Below are 21,027 nucleotides of genomic sequence, written 5' to 3'. Positions count from 1 at the left end.
CTGCTAAAACTAGGAAAAAATCTGCAACATGGAACAGGGACAGAAATCATTGACTAAAGAGAAGAACTGGAAATTACAAATGAGCATGAAATATGGTAAGATTAAAAAAAACAATAATAAGATAATCAGCAAGTTGAAAGTGAAATAGGATAATGTAGAAATTATGTTAGAACAGAAACTTATATCCTTATAACAGAAATGGATATACTATTTTCATATAATGCTCCTCGTTTCATCGGGCACAAATACATTTAGCCCTTGAAAAACCATCAACCAGTCACTAATTGCAGAACCTGCTATTGTCTCCTGAAACTTGTACTAGTTGTGGATTAACTATATACTGCATGTCTCAGTGTGGTGTTTAGAAGAATGGGATTTGATAACTATATTTTCAAAGAAATATTAAAATATTAAATTAAAATATTAAAAGTTGCTATTTTATTAATCATTATTAAGCTCTACCAGTATAGACTATGGGTCAGTTTATCCAAGTAGTTTTATATACAGCACTTTAAATTTGGCTAAAATAGAGGAAACATCAGCTATGATACAAAAGAATTTGCAGCCTTAGGGATAACATGCACAGAGAGAAAACTTTGTTATATGTCTATAACCAACTCAAATCTTCCTTTTGTCAATTCCCAGACCCCTCAGAGCAACTTAGGTTATTTCAACATCATAATCTTCAAATCCAAACCCTAGGTTCACAGCCCGATTGCTGGTCCCTTTTAGAGTATCTTTCCTTGATTTCTACCACAATGTTATTTGGGGCATAGACATTTTCTGAACATCTGAGAAGATTGTATTACATAGTCTTTAAGGAGCTTGGTTCTACGATCCTATCATCCTAAATTTTCCTCGGGAAAAAATTATTTTTGATCTATTGTATTATTTACTCATTAAGCAGATATGTATTAATATCTATTGGTGCAGGATTCTATTCAGACAAAAAGTGCATTGCAGATGGAGGGTAAAACATGTCCAAAGGCTCCGATGTAGAAAAGAGAAACTGAAAAATTGAAAATGGCTGGAGCTTAATGAAGAAGATGAGAATGCTGCAAGAGGAGGTTAGTGAGGTAGGTAGGGAAGGGCCTGGGATTTAGGACTTTATCCTAAGAGCAAAGGTAAATCTTTGAGTGGTTTTAAACGGTAAAGTGCTTTGATCTGGTTTACATTAAAAAAAAAGAGGTCAGGCGCGGTGGCTCACACCTGTAATCCCAGCACTTTGGAAGGTCAACGTGGGTGGATCACTTGAACTCATGAGTTCAAGACCAGCCTGGGTGACACCGTAAAACCCTGTCTCTACAAAAAATACAAAAAAAAATTAGCTAGGCATGATGGTGCACACCTGTAGTTGCATCTACTTGGGAGACTGAGGTAGGAGGATCACCTGAGCCTGGGAGGCAGAAGTTACAGTGAACCGAGATTGCACCACTGCACTCCAGCTTGAGTCAGAAAGCCAGACCTTGTCTCAACAATAATAATTAATTTTTAAAAAGATTATTGTGGCTTTTGTGTGAGAAATGGATTAGAAGAGGGGTAGAGAGAATAAGAAATAACCTGTTTGAAGCTATTATTGTAGTATAGCTGAAAGATTATAGTGGCTAAGATTGGTGGGGACACACTGGAACTGGAAAAAATGAATAGATTCAAGAGATAATCAGGAAGGAGATTTGATTTAAAAGAGAGGGGAACAGGAGAGAGAGGGAGCGAGAAAGGGAGACGAGTGATTCCTAGTTTTTTGGCTTGTGAAACCAGAAATTCGTGAATGACATGAGTGAATGACAATGCTATTCACTAGGCTAAGACAACCAGGAAAGGGTCAGGCGCGGTCGCCCACGCCTGTAATCCCAGCACTTTGGGAGGCCGAGGCAGGTGGATCACCTGAGGTCAGGAGTTCGAGACCAGCCTGGCCAATGTGGTGAAACCCCGTCTCTACCGAAAATACAAAAATTAGCTGGGCGTGGATTAGCCGGGCGTGGTGGCAGGCGCCTGTAATCCCAGCTACTCGGGAGGCTGAAGCAGGAGAATAGCTTGAACCTGGGAGGCGGAGGTTGCTGTGGACCGAGATCACGCCATTGCACTCCAGCCTGGGCGACAAAAGTAAAACTCCATCTCTGGAAAAAAAAAAAAAATCTTCTACACATTTTACCTTGTTTCCCATTGCATGTGTTGCTGTAACACATGGTAATTACCACTAATTTAGCAATTTAACACAAACCTTTTCTGATAGTTCTGTAGGGTCAGAAGTCCAATACCTTTCTGATTGAGCTAAAGTCAAAGTGTCAGTTTTCCTTTCTGGAGACTCCTGAGGAGAATTGATTTTCTTGCCTTTTCCAGCTTCCAGAGGCCACACACATTCCTTGACTCCTGGCACCTTCCTCCATTTTCAAAGCCAGCATATATGCATTTTAAAAGCAAAGATTTATTTTTAATTAAAAAAACAATTTCTCCAAATGGAATCAAGCTGCTGAAAGATTTTTTTTTTTTTTTTTTTTTTTTTTAGGGAGTCTAGCTCTGTTGCCCAGGCTGGAGTGCAATGGTAAGATCTCGGCTCACTGCAATCTTCGCCTCGCGGGTTCAAGCAGTTCTCCTGCCTCAGCCTCCCGAGTAGCTGGGATTACAGGCATGCGCCACAACGTCCAGCTAATTTTGTACTTTTAGTAGAGACGGGGTTTCTCCATGTTGGTCATGCTGGTCTCTAACACCCCTGGACCTCAGGTGATTCACCCACCTCGGCCTTCCAAAGTGCTGCGATTACAAGCGTGAGCCACCGCGCCCAGCCTGAAAGATTTTTTTAAAAACTACATGTTGAAGTCTGTACAAATGGCCAGTTACCCACATTTGCCTATTACCTACACGTCTCAGTATTATACTGTCATTGGCACAGACGATGTCATAGAACATCACAACAGGATCATGCAATAACCTCAGGCAACAAAAATAAATTATATTCATTACACTACTCTTGCCAATCAGGAAAGATTATTGGTTCGCATTAGGAAAAAGATTTTAAAGGACGTTTAAAACAATAAGCCTTTCTGCATAGGCCTTCGTTAATAGGACAACTGAATTAGAACAGTCCATTCCCCAAAGACTGCACTTAATCATACCGGTTTTCTGCATCATTTTAATTGCTGTTGACTTTTCATTGACATTTAGCATAGATTTTTCCTCATTTTTGTTTTTTAAAGAACGATACTGAAAGACAAGAAAAATGCTATCAGAGGAGTACAAACGTAAAGGAGTTGAGTTTCAGTCGTGAAATAGTATAATCGTTTTCTGTGCTTTCCATATTTCCTTGAATGAGAATGTAGTTTTTTAATATGAAAAAATTTTTAAAGGAAAAGAAGTTAAAAAAAAAAAAAAGCCTCACTTGTAAGGTAGGGTATGGTTTTTTTAAGTCTCAGGCACGTAAATGACAAGCGACTTCTTTAAAAAACAAACAAACAAACAAACAAAAAAACACTGCCATTTAAAGCTGACTGGTACGATCTTCCCTAAGTTATTTTGAAAACTTCTTGAAAAATAAATGTAGACCACGAATCATTTACCAAACATGTGATTCCAGTACCTCACTACCTTTTCTCTTCAGGTGGCTGTAGTTTAAATTCTAAGGCCTCCTCAAGAAATGACATTTTCACATTTCTTAGGCATCTGTGGTGCCAGGGGAACAAACCCATCACCGGCCTGGCGCAGAAGCGCACACGCCAGGTCTGCCACGGGGCCCCGAGCTGTGGGGATTTTGGATGTAACGTGTCTAGGCCGAACCCGCGCCGTGAAAGGCCGACCCTGCCGAAAGCCCGCGCGGCGGGCGCCCACAAGTCACGGCTCGGTGCGGCGCGGCAGCCAGCTCTGCGGGCGAGCCGAGTCCGGGCTGCTGAGGGGGAGCCGCGCTGGGGGCGGCGGCGTCGGGGCGGGGGCGGGAGCCGGGCGGCAGCTCCAGCGCCCGTGGGGGAGGAGCGGCAGCGGCGGCGGCTGGAGCTGCTGTGGCGACCGACGCGAGGCGGTGGCAGAGGAGACCCACCCCTGTCCACATGGACAGTCGCAAAGGCCTCCGCTGATGCATTCACGCCTGGGCGGGGTGGGCGGACGGCCGTAGCGGCAGCGGCTGCAGAACGAGTTGGGGGCCTGGAGGCGCCTGACGGTCGCGGAGACCTCGCCGCTCCGGCACGGCGGTGCGGCCATTTTACGGCCTGGGACGAAGGGAGGCGTGTTTGTGTGCTCGCTTTCATCCTCCTTTCTTGGGAACCCACGGCTAGAGGAAGTTTCTCAGGCAGCCTAGGTGGGCGGTGGATGGGGAGTCGTGGGCCGAGAGGAACCGGGCCCGGGAAGCGCCGTCGTCGTCGTCGCCGCTCGCGTTCCCCCCGAGGGGCCTGAGAAGCTCGGGCCGCGGGCCTCGCCGCCCGCCAGCCCGCGGACAGGCCCGGGCGCGCCTGGCCTGCTTTTGTGTAGGCCCATCTGAACGTGGGAGCGCCGCCCGCCTGACGGCTGAGCCCGAGGCCCGCAACCCTGCGGCGTCTACCCTCCTCCGGCGCGGCCCCTCATCCCGGCGAGCACGGCGGCGGTGTGGGCCATGGATTAAGAAGGAGGCGGCGTGGGAGGAGGAAGATGGCGGCCGGCAAGAGCGGCAGCAGCGCCGGGGAGATTACTTTTCTGGAAGGTACGTCTATTTCTGCTCTTGACGGAGAGAAAAGAGGGTATACTGGAAAACGTGGCCCCCAGAACCCCGGATATTCAGTTATCTGCGCTGGGTGGGTTTGGGGGGCGGTGAAGTACGAGGGATGAGCGATGACGGAGAGGGAGTGTGCTGCGAGCGCGCTTGGTTCCAGTCCGCCCAGGCGAGGGGCTCGGCTGCGAGCCGGTTCGGCCCAGGGGGCGCGGGTGGATTGAGCCGCGAGCCAGAGTTGGTGGGCGTCCTTTGAGAGTGCGCGCTGAAGTCTTTGACATTTAAAAAAATTTTGGGGTGGTGGCCTAAGGATGAGAGCAGCCAGCATTCACATCTTGTTTGGTGTTCATGAAAAGTTTCAAATTGCTAAGGTTGGGTGCAATTGGGGACCAATCTAAGTAGGGAGGGGACAGACAGTTTCATTGAGGTGTGTTTTATATCCTCTGGTCTGTTTCTCAGAGTTTCAGGCTTGCTTTTGCAGCCAGCCTTCCGATTAGGCCTGGCCTTGTCTGATATTCTTTCGGAATGTGTTTTTATAAAAACATTCTATAAAATTATCTGGAAAAAGAGTAAGGTTTACAGTATCAATTTTGGGGCCGTAAATAAAGCTCATTGACACAATTTGAGTGTTTTAGTCACTCGTGAGGGAAAGTTAAACGTTTGCTGTAAGTAGACTAAGCCAGTCTCAAGAAAAGCTGTACGTTTTTGTTGGGGAAGGTGGTAATGGGGAGCAATATTGATTTTTTGGCCTATGAATATATAAGGACCCCCAAAATAGAACTAAATGTTATTGTAATTGTAGACCAAGAAGTGTCTATATTAATTAATTTGACTATGGGTTCAGTGTTTAGTGATTGAGTTTGTAAATATGTTTATCAAAATGAGTCTCTGCTGCTCACAGACTCGTTTTGTTAAAAAGGATTAACTACTCTTTGGATAATTTTGCAAAGATGATTTTCATTGCAATATGTCATAAGCTTTACTTCAAAAAAATAACTTTTTTTAGTATGTTTCGGAAACATTACTGAATCAAGAAAGTACGATTTAACTTAAAATTAAGAAAGCCCCTAAACAGGTTCTATAGGAGGGTGTTGAGGAATGGGAATGCCTTGGTACTGCTTTGTTAACAGCACCTCGAACAGTACCTGAAACACCATAGGTACTCAATATTAGTCTAGTGAAAGACTAGTGAATAATAGAGGTAATTTTTCTTAATTCTTTTTTCTTGAGTATAGTGAAGTGAAAAAAAAATCTTACCGTACAAGCCAGGCTTTTATCTGAAAGTGATGAGAACTTTACAGGAGATTTCCTAGTAAGAGTAAGAAAAGCTTCTGAGTTTTTCTGGGTTCATTTCGTATTACCTCCATTCCAGTTTGCAGAATGGGTACCTGTCAAGAGGCTGAGAGGGTGCAGCTTGTGTTACAGGTAGTGCTCTGTGTGTTGTTTTTGTTTTGAAATTGGAAACAAAAGATGGCTTACTCGTGCTTATTATCTTCAGTATGCAGATGATTATACTTTTCTGCTATCCTAGATTTCCAGCTTCTGTAGGCCTGATTGAGTTAAAATTCTAATTGGATGAACATAGGGAGGATTAAAAAAAGTACAAATAAAGCCACAGATGTAGAGTTAATGTGAGTTTCAAACTACTGCTTTTAGATTATTCTAATCTAAAGGTCTTTGAGTGTACAGGTGTGATACATTCAAGTTTCACCATGTCTTAAGCATTTTCATAAAGCAAGCAAATGGTAACTTCTTTAGAGCATAAGCATAAGGGTTCTGAGCGCGGTGGCGCATGCCTTTTATCACACACAGCGCTTTGGGAGGCCGAGGCAGGCGGATCACTTGAGGCCAGGAATTGGTGACCAGCCTGGCCAACATGCGAAACCCCTCTCTACTGAAAATAACGAAAGTTAGCCGTGCGTGGTTGGCGTGCGCCTGTAGTCCCAGCTACTGTGGAGGCTGAGGCAGGGGCATCGTTTGAAAACGGGAGGCAGAGGTTTCAGTGATTGCGCCACTGCACTCCAGCCAGGGCAACAGAGCGAGATTCTGTCTCCAAAAAAAAAGCGTAAGGGAAAGGAGCAATTTTAGTTCTTCATAACACATTTTCATATACTATATTGAATCTTTCCAAATAAATGAATTGTATTTAATACTACTTATGTTTTCTGCTTAATTTCCCATGATTCTTTTGGTGTCTTACACTTTTAATAATAATAAAATATTTCAGCGAGGCGTGGTGGCTCACGCCTCTAATCCCAACACTTTGGGAGGCCGAGGTGGACGGATCACCTGAGGTCAGGGGTTTGACAACAGCCTTGCCGACATGGTGAAACCCCGTCTCTGCTAAAAAAACAAATTAGCCTGGGGTGGTGGCGCGCGCCTGTAATCCCAGCTGCTCAGAAGGCTGAGGCAGGAGAATCGCCTGAACCCGAGAGCTGGAGGTTGCAGTGAGCCAAGATCGCACCATTGGCACTCCAGCCTGGGCAACGAGTGAAACTACGTCTCAAATAATAATAATAATAAAAATAAAATATTCCACCATAATTTGCCATATATTCTACATTATCAGGTTTATAGATGTTCAAAATATTTCCCCATACATAGGCTCCTAGGATTTAATATTAAGACATCTACATATTACACTTTATTTACTTTCCAGTCGACTCCTTGAAAAACTAAACTAGGTTTTCATTCACTCATCACATTTACAGCATCCTACTGTACCAGGCAGTGTACCACGGTGAAAACAACAGTGCATACGAGAGTCAAAGACTCTGCCTTTATTTAGTCTTCTATCTTAGGTTCTGTGAAAGCATATCTCTGTAATAAACTGTGAAAAAGTAATAACTTTATCTTTTCATCATCATATGTCTTGCACCTGAAACATGTTTGTTGTTAATGAAATAAACCAGATGATAAACAGTGTGATGAACACTGGAAGACATAAACAGCAGTGATGGGGAAGCCATTTTACATAGCATTGAAGTCAGGAAAGGTATCCCTGAGGAGGTTACACTTAAGTAAACACCTTAACTAAGAGACACTTCAGAATATGGCAGAGGGGATATGTGTAAAGATTCAGAGGTAATATATGGTACCATTTGATAAGCAAAAAGGCTGAAATGTAGAAAGCAAAGGAGGAGATCTTTCATGCAGGATCATGAATAATTTTTATATCTTTCTCAGTAGCGGGAAGCCATTGAAGAGTTTGGGGCAAGGGGGTGTAATGATATGGTTTATCTTTTTTAAAAAATCACTTTGGCTGCTCTCTGTGGAATGAATTAAAAAGGGACAAGATTAAAAGCAAGGCAATAAATTAGCATAATATTGTAGTAGTCAAGATAGAAGTGGTCAGGTCTTCAATTAGCATGATGTCAATGGAGATTGGGAAAGAAGTTGATAGGTGATGAATTGTACACTGAGTATCAGAATAAGAGGAATCAAAAGGTTTTGTTTAGCTTGAGGTATTGGTGTTGCTGCCGTTTACTGAGATGGAGTAGACTGATAGAAGAATGAGAAGGAAATTAACAACACTGGTCATATTAAATTTGAGATGCCTGTTTGACATTTTTGCTCTAAAGTATGTTTTACATCTTTATAACTACTGAGATTCTAATTCCATTTCTTTTTATAGCTTCTCTAGGGAAAAGGAGACGTACTGGCTGCATTCTTTATTTTATTCATGCAAAAACACACTAAAATTGTATGGATTTCGTTAAGTCACGTGTTAAATTTTTTTACTCTCCTCTCCCCTCTTTGACTTGTTTCTTTCACTTCTCTTCACTAACTGTTGCTCATACCCCTTTTCCACTTATGATAGACAGTTTTGGCAGGTTGCTCCCCTGTATTAATTTATTCAGTCAACAGATATTTATTGAACACCTGCTGTGTTGTAGGCAATGGCGCTGCACTGAGAGGCATAACAGTGACAGAGAAGAAACCATGTTTTTTTCATAGTGTTCAGTCTAGTGTGGAAAGTAAAAAATAATAAAATAATAATACTCTTAAATGTAAAATTACAACTGACAAGCACAGCAATGGTGGGTTGTTTATACAAGTTGAACATCCCAAATTTAGAAATCCGAAATGCTCCAGAATTTGAAACTTTTTGAATGCCAACATGACCCTCCTAAGAAATGCTCATTGCATCAATTCAGATTTTTGGATTTGGGATGCTCAGTTGGGATAATATAATTTGCAAATATTCCAAAATCCGGGAAAAATAAATTCTGAAATCTGAAACATTTCTTCTAGTTTCAAGCATTTTGGATAAGGGACACTTAACCTGAAATCATGAGAATTGGATCTAATCAGGGTGGTTTGAGTGGATATTAGAGAACAGAAGGTGGGGAGGCAGCGCTTTCTAGGCAGAGGGAATAAAATAGCGGAGCATGGCATGTTTGAGGAACTTAAGGGAGGACAATATGGTGTCAGGAGAGTGATGCAAGATGATACTAGAGGTGACATCATTTGTTTCAAACAAGGTCAACAGCCGGGCATGGTGGCTCATGCCTGTAATCCCAGCATTTTGGGAGGCCGAGGTGAGAGGATTGCTTGAGCCCAGGAGTTTGAGACCAGTCTGAGCAACATAGTGAGCCCATGTCTGTACAAAAAAATAAAAAAATGGTGTGGGAGGATTCTTGAACCCAGGAGGGCGAGGCTGCAGTGAGCCATGATCGTACCCCTGCATTCCCACCTGGGAAACAGAGCGAGACCCTGCTGCCCCCCCAAAAGAGTCATTAGCTGCTACATGGAGAATGCTTCAGAGAGGGGTAAAAGATTACCCAGTTAGGAGATGATTGGAACATAGGACAAAGGTGATTGATGGTAGCTAGCTTGTCTTATAAACTTTCTTTTGATATTCTGCCTCTTTTTTTCACTCTGGGGGCTCTAAGAAGTCTACTTACTTTCTCATTTCTTCATTTTTGTATTGTACTTTTTCATATCTGGTTTTCTTTTCCTTTTTTTTTTCTTTTTTTTTTTTGACCAAGTGAATTCTTTCTCCTATATTTTCTCCTGTTTTTCCTGAAGTAACTTTTTTCTGCCTTTCCTTTCTAATATACATATATTACTACTTTAGTTTGTTTTCCTTTTCATTTCAGCCTGTCTTCCTTTATGGACCTTCTCTACTAGGTTGAAAAGAGTGCTGCTAAACTGTTGCATGCAATGTTGTTCTCTACAGATACCAACAAAAATGTTTCTGTCTCCAAATGAAAAGTGTTTTCCATTTCCCTTTAGCCAGTCTTTTATGTTATACATAAACTCAGTGCACAACCCAATCGGTTTGCCAGTTTTACTGGAGACCTAAATACCTCACACTGTCTGTTGAACTAGAGCACAGTTTCTCCCAAACGATTGGCATTCTATGGAATATGAACAGGGTTTTTAGTTTCTGCCTACTTAGGGGAATACACCTCTTTTTCTTTTGATTGCATAACTTTTGGAAACTATATCATGGTGTCATTCCTTATTTACTCCTTACTTAAGTATGTTTATTTCCTGATTTCATCCCAGTTAAAGTGATAAATTGTTTATCATGTGAGTTCATGTACTTGAAATAGTAAAGTAAAACCTCACTTGGAATGAAAGTGATTTTCAGACAAAGTGCGGTGGGTCATACCTGTTATCCTGAGATAACACTTTGGGAGGCCAAGACAGGAGGATTGCTTGAGCCCAGGAGTTCAAGACCAGCCTAGGCAACATAGCGAGGCCCCACCTCTACAAAAAATACAAAAATTAGCCGGATGTCACAGCATGCACCCAAAGTCCCAGCAATTTAGGAGGCTGAGGTGGGAATATTGCTTGTTGCTCGACCCCAGGAGGTTGAGGCCTGCAGTTCATGACACTGCACTTCAGCCTGGGTTACAGAGCTGAGAAGAAAGAAAGAAAAAAGAGAGGGAGGGAGGAAGAAAGAAGAGGAAAGAGAAGAAAGGGGGGAGAAAGAGGAAGGAGAAAAGAAAGTGATTTTCAGTAGAAATGCATTGAGAATATGAATTCAAAAGTCAGAATGCTGAGGTTCAACATCTGGCTCTGCTACTTGTTAGTTATGTGATCTTGGATGGATTACTTAACCTCTCTGTGTTTTCTCAGCTGTAAAACAAAGATAATAATTGTCGTTAAAAAATAATAATTGTAGTTACCTTAAGATTGCCATAAGGATTGAGGTAATATATATTACTTAAAGCAATTCCAGGCATATAATAAGCACTCCGTGTAACTTTATATTGTTTATTTTATTAGCAGATAGAGAAAAGAAAAACAGTTTCCTTTCCTTGCTTGTCTTCTATTTGAATTTTAATTTGCATTGTTTTTCTTTCACTGACTACCTTTTTCTAGATAGTAACTGATTTTGACCAGTGTGGTAATGAGAGAGGAAAGAGAATGAAATTACATACTTTGTATGGCTAGACTTTCATAAGTTGAGTATTCCTGTTGCTATTAGAAAAGTATGTTGAATATTTGAGGAACTTGATGTATAGAAGGGTTGTGTGGCACAGCTTAAGTTATTGGGGAAGTCAGACTGTAGCCTGGGACCGACTTAATAGCTTCAGCTTTCTTCAGCATTTCCTTCCTCTCTCTTTCTCCCCTCTTCCTCATCAGTTTGCTTTCCTGTTCTTACTCTTACCTCTTTTTCCTGTACCTCCCCCTAAAGGAAGGGGCAACCGAACAAGAGAAGGAAAAATAGTAAGTTATTATGGAGAAGTATTATTTATTGATGAAGCAGCACTTTTAAGAAGGCAAAAACGGAAAGCCACAAATCTCTTGCGGCCCAGCTTCGGAAATTTAGTGTTACTTCTTCCATATTGTATTGGCCAAAAGAACACAGAGCTGGCCCTGATTGAAGGAGAGAGGGAGTAGATTCCACCCTTCAGTGGGAAGAATGGCAAATTATTTGCAGCTATCTTAATCTATACAGCCATCTTTTGTCTCCCATACCTACCTGGTATTTTTTCCCCATTCTTTCAACAGTCATAGTATTTTTCAGCAGTCATATAGTATTTTAAATGACAATTCTTAAGAAACCTTAAATCCAACTTTTGGACAGTTTGGGAAGCTAAAGAAAGACAAAATAAAATTGGCAACTTAATTAGTAATTTATTTCAAAGATATAAATAGCAACAGAAACAGTCATTAGTTTAGTGTTTTGTTTTGTTTTGTTTTTTGAGACGGAGTCTTGGCTCCGTTGCCCAGGCTATAGTGTGGTGGCACCATCTCAGCTCACTGCAACCTCCGCCTTCCTTCCAGATTCAAGCAATTCTCCTTCCTCAGCCTCCCTGGTAGCTGGGATTACAGGCACGCACAACCATGCCTGACTAATTTTTCTATTTTTTGTAGAATTGGGGTTTCTCCATGTTGTCCAGGCTGGTCTCAAACTCCTGACCTCAAGTGATCCATCCGCTTCAGCCTCCCAAAGTGCTGGGATTAGAAGTGTGAGCCACTGCACCTGGCCTTAGTTTAATTTTTAGTTGATTGGGAATGGATTCAGGAATTTCTGAAACTAGGCAAGCATAAGTATGCACAAAAGAGGAAGAATGTTAGAAATTTTTCTTTCCTTTTGTTTTTTCTTTCACTTAGTGATGCCTGGGTCATACTATCATTTTCATTACTTAAGCTCTTAGAAATGGTCATACTATTCACAATATTAAAAATAAAACAGTATCTTGATACAAAGTGCCAGTTAATCCACTAAGTCACAGACTGTTAATGCTCACAGTTACAGTACACTTAAATTGCATACCTAAGTCATATTACTTAGAATGATGCAACAATGGATAATCCATTATTGTGAACTGCAAATGATGGTTGCCATCATCAGGTAATAAAACAATGGCTAAAATTCAAGTGATAGATGATCTGTGCCATATCCGTTTGACACTAAAAATAGGGTTGCTTTTGGCCCCTAATTTTTTTGTCTACCTTTGGGTTTTGTGCTTCCCAGAATCTTCTGCATCCATTGGGAAAACTTAGGACCTATCATCTTCAGAGTATATGGGGCTTTCAGTGCTAAAATTGGGATAGTACCAGGCACACTGGGATGTTTGGACACTCTGCCTTGTCCTAGTTTAACAACAGCTAATTTGAAGCCATCTGAAACTAGCCTGGAGTAGTATGACAACAGCCATGTTCTGATCTTGCCCTTGGAGGTTGTTTTTGTTTGTTTTGTTTGGGGGTGGGGTGAGAGAGGACTTGCTATTTCAAACACATTTTATACTTTTTGAAGATGTGTTTTTTTCCCCTCCCAAATTCACTGCATTACAGTCTTTGAAACAGAGTGGGAGAAAAAAATAACAAAGTGCTGGCATCCAAAAGATGGTAAATTCACTTTTCATTTTTGATAAAGAGTGGACAATGAGGAACTAGAAATTCTCCTAGGCTTGGAGAATTTAAACTGTTTAGTAACCTTGTTGTTTCGTATATTCAAAAATCTACAAACTTTGTACCCTCATAACCTCCTACTTATGAATCTAGCACTAAATTCTGGAGACAAGATAAAGGTACTACTTCTTAACTACCATGACACCTGCTGACTCTACTTCTGTGGAAACCAATAACTTCTTTTTCTTCATAACCCCAGCGGTCACTATTTGAATGAAGTGGGATTCCAAACATTTTGGCATTTGATCTTCTGCTTTCAGCCCAGGTTGGTTTTCATTTTTTAACCACAGGAGATATCAAAGAATGATTTAGTAAATCATAATAGCAAATAAATCTGAGGCTGTTTATCAGCTTCTCCTTCACAAGTTTGGATATCAGCTCCTCAGTCTCCTTTGCTTTCACCATTTACAGACTTCACTTGTTTCTTGAGTCTCTGTTAATGTAAGCTTTTTATGAAACTGTCCATCTTCTTGAATTATGTGTTTGCACTTTGAGAGTTAGAGTGTTCCTCAAATGTCATTGGTCTGTCTCACAGAATCCTGAATTCCCTGACACTTTGATGATCCTCTCACTTTAGAGCATAAGGAACATTGGGAACTACTTATCTTATGCAGTCATTTCTCAGTTTAGTTTCTGGCTTCTAAGTTTGTGTGCTTCAGCCTGAGATACGTGTATTTTTAAGAGATTGTGTATTCTGTGTAAAGGTAGCACCAACTGCACCACTTTGGAATAGGTATCATTGCTAGACTTTTTCATTCCATAGAAAGCTAAGGAGTTTCTGGCAACACCTGTAGCACTAAACTGCTGCCTCAGTGATGAACTGAACTGACTATGCTAGCATCCTGCTGAAAGGTACATAGAAATAGATAGCCTAGTGAAGCTGGGGTCCTAAGGGAAAGAATATTTTAGTTTTGGTAGCTCACAGAGGGGTCTAATTTAATATGACATCCAGAAATATAATATTTTAAGACTTTATCTTGAAGATAGTAGTGATCTATTGGTTTGTCTTCTGTACCAAAAGATACAGGTTTTGAAGATCAGGGACTTGAGAAAGGCTTAACTAGGTGATTTTTCTTCTTCATGTAGCATCTGCAGGGATGATTTGGTGGTGGTTTGTGTGGTTTGGTTGGGAAGTTCAATGTCTGCAGTCTAAAGACCTCTTTAGATGGCCTCTGCAGCAGGATACTCAGACTTGTAACATGGTAACTCAAGGCTTTGAAAAATCTTGATAGTTCTTGAAAACGACTTGGGCTGTAGCCTACAAAACCACATAAAATTGCTTTCCTAACTTTCACGTTTAATTCTCTCTGTATTTTCTTTTGCTGCATTTATATTTCTCAGTTACATTTTTCTTACGAGTTTTTCTCATATTCATAATTGTGGTGCACTTATGGCTCACTGCAGTCTCAAACTCCTGGGCTCAAGGGATCCTCCTGCCTCAGCCTCCTGAGTAGCTGGGACTACAGGCATGTGCCACCACAGCCAGCTGATTTTTTTATTTTTGTAGAGACAGAATGTTACTATGCTGCTCAAGCTGGTCTCGACTTCTGGCCTCAAGCAATCCTCTTGCCTTAGCCACCCAAAATGCTAGGATTATAGGTGTAAGCTGTCTGATAACCCTATGAGACTATCAGAAATTAAAACATCACTACAGTGGGAGATGATGCATAGAAACAGGAAAACGTAAAAATGGCTACTGAAACCATTTTGGAGATCAATTTGGCAATACCTATTGAACTCGAAATTGCACATCCCTGAGGATGTAGCAATTTCATTCCATTGCTAAGGGATATCCTAGGTCAGGTATCAGAAAACTATGCCCCAGGCCGGGCTTGGTGGCTCACGTCTGTAATCCTAGCACTTTGGGAGGCCAAAGTGGGCAGATCACTTGAGGCCAGGAGTTCAAAACCAGCCTGGGCAACATGGTGAGAACCCCCTCACTACTAAAAATACAAAGATCAGCTGGGCATCATGGCACATGCCTGTAATCCCAGCTACTTGGGAGACCGAGGCACGAGAGTCACTTGAACCCAGGATGTAGAGGTTGCGGTGAGCCAAGATTGTGCCCTGCACTCCAGTCTGGGTGACAGAGCGAGATTCTATCTTTAAAAAAAAAAAAAAAAGGAAAAGAAAACTATGACCCAGCCAAATTTGGCCAGCGTTCTGTTTTCAAGAGGCTCATGAGCTCAGAATGGCTTTTATATTTTTAATGACTGGAGGGAAAAAGTCAAAAGAAGAATGTTTTATGACACATGAAAATTACATGAAATTCAAATGTCACTGCCCTTAAATAAAGTTTTATTGCAACATAGCAATACCTATTTGCATTATCCCGGCCTTCTCATTGAAATGGCAAGGTTGAGTAACTGACAGAGACTGTGTGGACTACACAGTGTAAGATATTTACTATCTGGCCCTTTACAGAAAAAGACTGGTGACCTCTGCCCTGGAGAAACACACATGCACAAGGAAACAAACTTAAAAAAAAAAGTTCTTAATAGCAATATGAGACATACTAAAATGTTCATAGTAGCAACGTACGTAACAGTAAAAAGGTGAATGTAAACTAAATTTCCACAAATGGAGGATATATACGTAAGCAATTATATTTATACTGTGGAACACTAAATGATAATGAAAATGAAAGCACTGGGTTTTTTTTTTTTTTTTTTTAACCCTTTGAAAGTAAATTTCAGACATGCTGCTCATTTAACCCTAATTACTTTATTGTGTAACTTACCCGTACTTTTGTTTAGGAAATATACATTCTCTTAAATTATTACAGTGTAGTTATAAAACTCAGAAAATTAACATTGATACACTACTATAATCTACAAACATTTTTCCACTTTCATTAGTTGACCTAAAAATGTTCCTTAATAGCAAAAGAGAAAAAATTCTGGGTTCAGGATCTGATACAGAATGATGTTTGCATTGATTTGTCATGTCCCTTTTGTCTTCTATAATATGGAAATAGCTTTTCAGACTTTGTGTTTCTTGACCTTGACATTGTTTAAGAAAACAGGATGGTTATTTTGTAGTTTAATCCCAATTTGTGTTTATCTGATGTTTCCTTATGATTCAAATCAGGTTATGCATTTTTTAAAAATATAAGGAATGCCATAAAAATGATTTTTTGTTTTTCTCAGTGTGTGATATCGAGAGGACCATGATGTCAATTTGTCTTGTTGTTGGGGAAATTGATCAATTGATCACTTAGTTAAGGTGATGTTCGCCAGATTTTTCTGCTGAAAGTTACTATCTTTTTTTTTTTTTTTCGAGATGGAGTCTGGCTCTGTCGCCCAGACTGGAGTGCAATGGTGCAATCTTGGCTCACTGCAACCTCTGCCTCCCGGGTTCAAGCCATTCTCCTGTCTCAGCCTCCCGAGTAACTGGGATTACAGGTGTGCGCCACCACGCCAGGCTAATTTTTCGTATTTTTAGTAGAGATAGGGTATAACCATATTGGCCAGGCTGGTCTCGGACTCCTGACCTTGGATCCACCTGCCTTGGCTCCCAAAGTGCTGGGATTACAAGTGCGAGCCACTGCACCCAGCCACTATCTTTCTCTTTGAAATTAATAAATATTGTGTGGGGAGATATTTTGAAACCTTGTAAATAACTTGTTTCTTACCCGATTTCACCCACCGGTTCAGCATCCATTGATGATTCATGCCTGAATCCCCCAGTTATTAATATAATGGTTCCCTAGTGATTTTTCTCCCTTTACTGCACCAACAATAGAAAAGAAAACAAAACTATGACCCCGCCAAATTTGGCCTTCACTATGTACTTCAGTAGACTTGTTGATAATTTATTGCTGGGGAAGAGTTAGATGTTTGCTGAAGGTTTGGGGAGTTATTCCTATTTCAGATTACAGAAGTGCCTTCCTATTCCTGATTTGCAAGTTTTTTTTTTGTTGTTGTTGTTTTGAGACAGAGTCTCACACACTTTGTTACCCAGGCTAGAATTCAGTGGTGGCCTGATCTCAGCTCAATGCAACTTCCACCTCCCGGGTTCAAGCAATTCTTCTGCCTCAGCCTCCCAATTAGCTGGGATTACAAGCATGCGCCACCACACCCATCTCATTTTTGTATTTTTAGTAGAAACAGGGTTTCGCCATGTTGGCCAAGCTGGTCTTGAACTCCTGATCTCAAGTGATTCACGCACCTTGGCCTCCCAAAGTGCTGGGATTATCTCGCCTATCCTGCCAAGAGGATTTTTTTGTTTTGTTTCCTTTTTTTTGAGACAGAGTCTTGCTGTGTCGCCCAGGCTGAAGTGCAGTGGCGCAATCTCAGCTCACTCAACCTCTGCCTTCTGGGTTCAAGCGATTCTCCTGCCTCAGCCTCCCGAGTAGCTGGGATTACAGGCGCCACCTGGCTAATTTTTGTATTTTTAGTAGAGACGGGGTTTTGCAACATTGGCCAGGCTAGTCTCAAACTCCTGACCTCAAGTGAACCACCCACCTCAGCCTCCCAAAGTGCTGGGATCACAGGCGTGAGCCACCATGCCCTGCCTGCTAAGAGTTTTTGTTTGTTGTGAGTGGATATTGTAAATTACATTCATGATTTTCAAACATTTTCTTTTGCTTTTTAGAATAAACCCTACCTAATTGTAATGTGTTATATATCACTGAGTTTGATTTGCTAATGTTTTATTTAAAGTTTATATCTGTCTTTATGTGAGATTCCTCAGTAATTTTCCTTCCTTGAAATTATTACTTCTACAGAGGTTCTAATCTAATATCAATTAGGGTATGTTTGAGTTTGCTAGAATTGTGTGTCAACAGCCAGGCGCAGTGGCACACACCTGTAATCCCAATGCTTTGGGAGGCCGAGGCGGGTGAATCACAAGGTCAGGAGTTCGAGGCCAGCCTGACCAACATGGTGAAACCCTGTCTGTACTAAAAAGACAAAATTAGCAGGGTGTGGTAGCGTGCGCCTGTAATCCCAGCTACTCAGGAGGCTGAGGCAGGAGAATTGCTTGAACCCGGGAGGCAGAGGTTGCAGTGAGCTGAGATTGCACCAATGCACTCCAGCGTGGGCAACAAGAGTCAAACTCCATCTCAAAAAAAAAAAAAAAAAAAAAAAAAACTCTGTGTAAAGAACCCTAGTTCCTTTAGTGCGTAAATATTATAACATCTCTTTTGACTTTTGAAACATAGGTTCATTTTACATTGTGTTTTTAAATTTTTATTTATGTATTTTTGAGACTGTCCTGCTGTGTCACCCAGGCTGGATTGCAGTGGTGTGATCATGGCTCACTGCGGCCTCAACCTCCCGGGCTCAGTTGATCTTCCGTCCAATCCTCCTATCCCAGTCTCCTCAGTAGCTGGTACTACAGGCAAGCACCGCTATGCCAGGCTAGTGTTTTTGTATTTTTTTGTAGAGACAGGATTTTGTCATGTTGCCCAGGCTGGTCTCAAATTCCTGGGCTAAAATGATCTGCCCGCTTCAGCCTCGCAAAATGCTGAGAGTACAGGCATGAGCCACTGTACCCAGCCTTTGGTGTTTTAAAACCTTTTATTTTGGAATACATTTAATAGAAGTTTCAAAGATGGTTTAGATAATTTCTTTCCTTTTTTTTTTTTTTTTGAGATGAACCTTCGCTCTTGTTGCCCAGGCTGGAATGCAATGGTGTGATCTTGGCTCATACAACCTCCATCTCCTGGGTTCAAGCGATTCTCTTGCCTCAGCCTCCTGAGTAGCTGGGGTTACAGGCATGCACCGCCACGCCTGGCTAATTTTGTATTTTTTTTTTTTTTTTGAGACGGAGTCTCGCGCTGTCGCCCAGGCTGGAGTGCAGTGGCCGGATCTCAGCTCACTGCAAGCTCCGCCTCCCGGGTTCACGCCATTCTCCGGCCTCAGCCTCCCGAGTAGCTGGGACTACAGGCGCTGCCACCTCGCCCGGCTATTTTTTGTATTTCTTAGTAGAGACGGGGTTTCACCGTGTTAGCCAGGATGGTCTCGATCTCCTGACCTCGTGATCCGCCCATCTCGGCCTCCCAAAGTGCTGGGATTACAGGCTTGAGCCACCGCGCCCGGCCTTAATTTTGTATTTTTAATAGAGATGGGGTTTCTCCGTGTTGGTCGGGCTGGTCTAAACTCCCGACCTCAGGTGATCCGCCAGCCTCACCTCCACCTCCACCTCCCAAAGTGCTGGGATTACAGACGTGAGCCACTGCGCCTGGCCAGTTTAGAGAATTTCTATGTAACTTTTACTCAGCCTCCACTAATGTTGCCACCAAATATAGCCAGTGTATGTTTGTCATAACTATGAAATTTAACATTTGTATGATAGTATTATTACTATTACCTGAACTACAAACTTTATTTTGTATTTCACCAGTAATTCCATTAACGCCTTTTTCGTATTCGAGAGTCCAATGCAAGACTTCAGATTTGATTTGTCTTGTCTCCTTAGTATACTGTGTTCTTTCACAGTTTCTTAATCTTTCCTTGTTTTTCATAACCTTGGCAGTTGTACAAAGTACTGTATACAGGTATTTTATACAATGTCCCTCAGGTTGGGTTTGTCTGATGTTTTCTTATGATTAAACTGGGATTATGAGTTTCAGGGAAAAGATCACAGTGCTGAAGTGCTATTTTCATCATACCGTATTAAAGCGTACATGCCATGAATAAGATATATCACTATGAATGTTAAGTATGATCACTTGGCTGAGGTAGTCTCCATTGTCAGTTTGTTTTCCCCCCCTTTTATGTCTGTGTTTTTGAAGTAAGTTACCAAGGTGAGCCCGTACTCAAGGAAAATTCATTTTTACCTTTGGAGAAAGGAGTATATGCTTATATTATTTGGAATTCTTCTATAAGGAACATGTGTCCCTTCTTTCCGTTTATTTATCTATTCAATCATCTGTTTTTATCAGTATGGATTTTGGAATGTTTATTTTATTTAGGAGTTATAACCCAATGCCAATGTTACTTATTTTTGCTAAAATTGTTCCAACTTTGGCCATTGGGAATTCTTTCAAGTTGGCTTCCATAATCTTTTGATACTCCTCCATCTTTAAAAAAAAATGACTGTCTTGCATTCTGACCCTGTAAGTTACACCAGGTTCATGTTGGCATTTTTTTCTGCCTCTGGCCTAGAATCAGTCATTTCTTCTAGGAGCCCTGGCTCCTTTTATTAGAGAGAATGGTATATAGAAACCAAGATCTAGTTGTAAGTGTGTTTGTTGCTACTGGGGTGTCACTGCTTCTAGACCCTCTAAGAAAGCAGCCCTAACTCTCTATACTAACCCATGTTACAACATACCTGTCCATCTGTATATATGTTAAATAAATGTGAGTTCATGCTGGTATGTCCGACTGTAACCTAGTACCACAGGGTTCATTCTATCTTTCCTCTCTTGTTTATTTGTAACTTCTTTATCTGACAGGGAGAAACCTTGTTTCTATTATCTACTATTTATTATGTTTTCTTTTTTTTTGGTGGGGGGGTGGGGACAGAGTCTCGCTCTGTCACCCAGGCTGGAGTGCAGTGATGCATGGTCTCTGCTCACTGCAAGCTCCGCCTCCCGGGTTCACGCCATTCTTCTGCCTCAGCTTCCCAAGTAGCTGGGACTACAGGCGCCCGCCACCACGCCCAGCTAATGTTTTGTATTTTTTTTTAGTAGAGACGGGGTTTCACCATGTTAGCCAGGATGGTTTCGATCTTCTGACCTCGTGATCTGCCTGCCTCGGCCTCCCAAAGTGCTGGGATTACAGGCGTGAGCCACCGCACCCGGCCTATTATGTTTTCAATCCCAGTATACATGTTAAGAAGTTTAATGTATACTGGTAGTTTGCTCATTAAGACTTATTTCCTCCTCTTCGTGATATTTCTGAAACCTTTTTTCGGGCTTGCATTGAAGTTTTATATTTTTTAGAGAGGATTTGTGTTTGCTTGTGTTAGTCACTTTCAGGCTGTCCCCCCCCCCCCCCCCCCTTAAAAGCAGTTTTTTATTGTGGTATAATATA

General features: G+C 41.5%; 1 protein-coding gene across 10 annotated transcripts in view; it reads left to right on the top strand.

Moving 5' to 3' along the window:
- SENP6 (SUMO specific peptidase 6) overlaps positions 1–21,027 on the top strand; it is a 102,125-nt gene continuing 81,098 nt past the window's right edge. For 2 of the 10 annotated variants that reach the window (XM_031667227.1, XM_031667238.1), the window contains exon 1: positions 3,578–4,663. In XM_031667227.1, the coding sequence (XP_031523087.1) occupies positions 4,612–4,663 (52 nt within the window). In that variant the 5' untranslated portion in view covers positions 3,578–4,611. Of the gene's footprint in view, positions 96–933; positions 1,077–3,577; positions 4,664–21,027 lie in introns of those variants that run through there. The other 8 variants (XM_031667226.1, XM_031667224.1, XM_031667228.1 and 5 more) reach the window with 8 other exon arrangements.

This window comes from Papio anubis, chromosome 6, assembly GCF_008728515.1.
Source record: "Papio anubis isolate 15944 chromosome 6, Panubis1.0, whole genome shotgun sequence".
Classification (NCBI taxonomy): Eukaryota; Metazoa; Chordata; class Mammalia; order Primates; family Cercopithecidae; genus Papio; species Papio anubis.
Note: the sequence above shows the minus strand (reverse complement) of the source record. Positions and strands in the feature narration are given on the sequence as shown.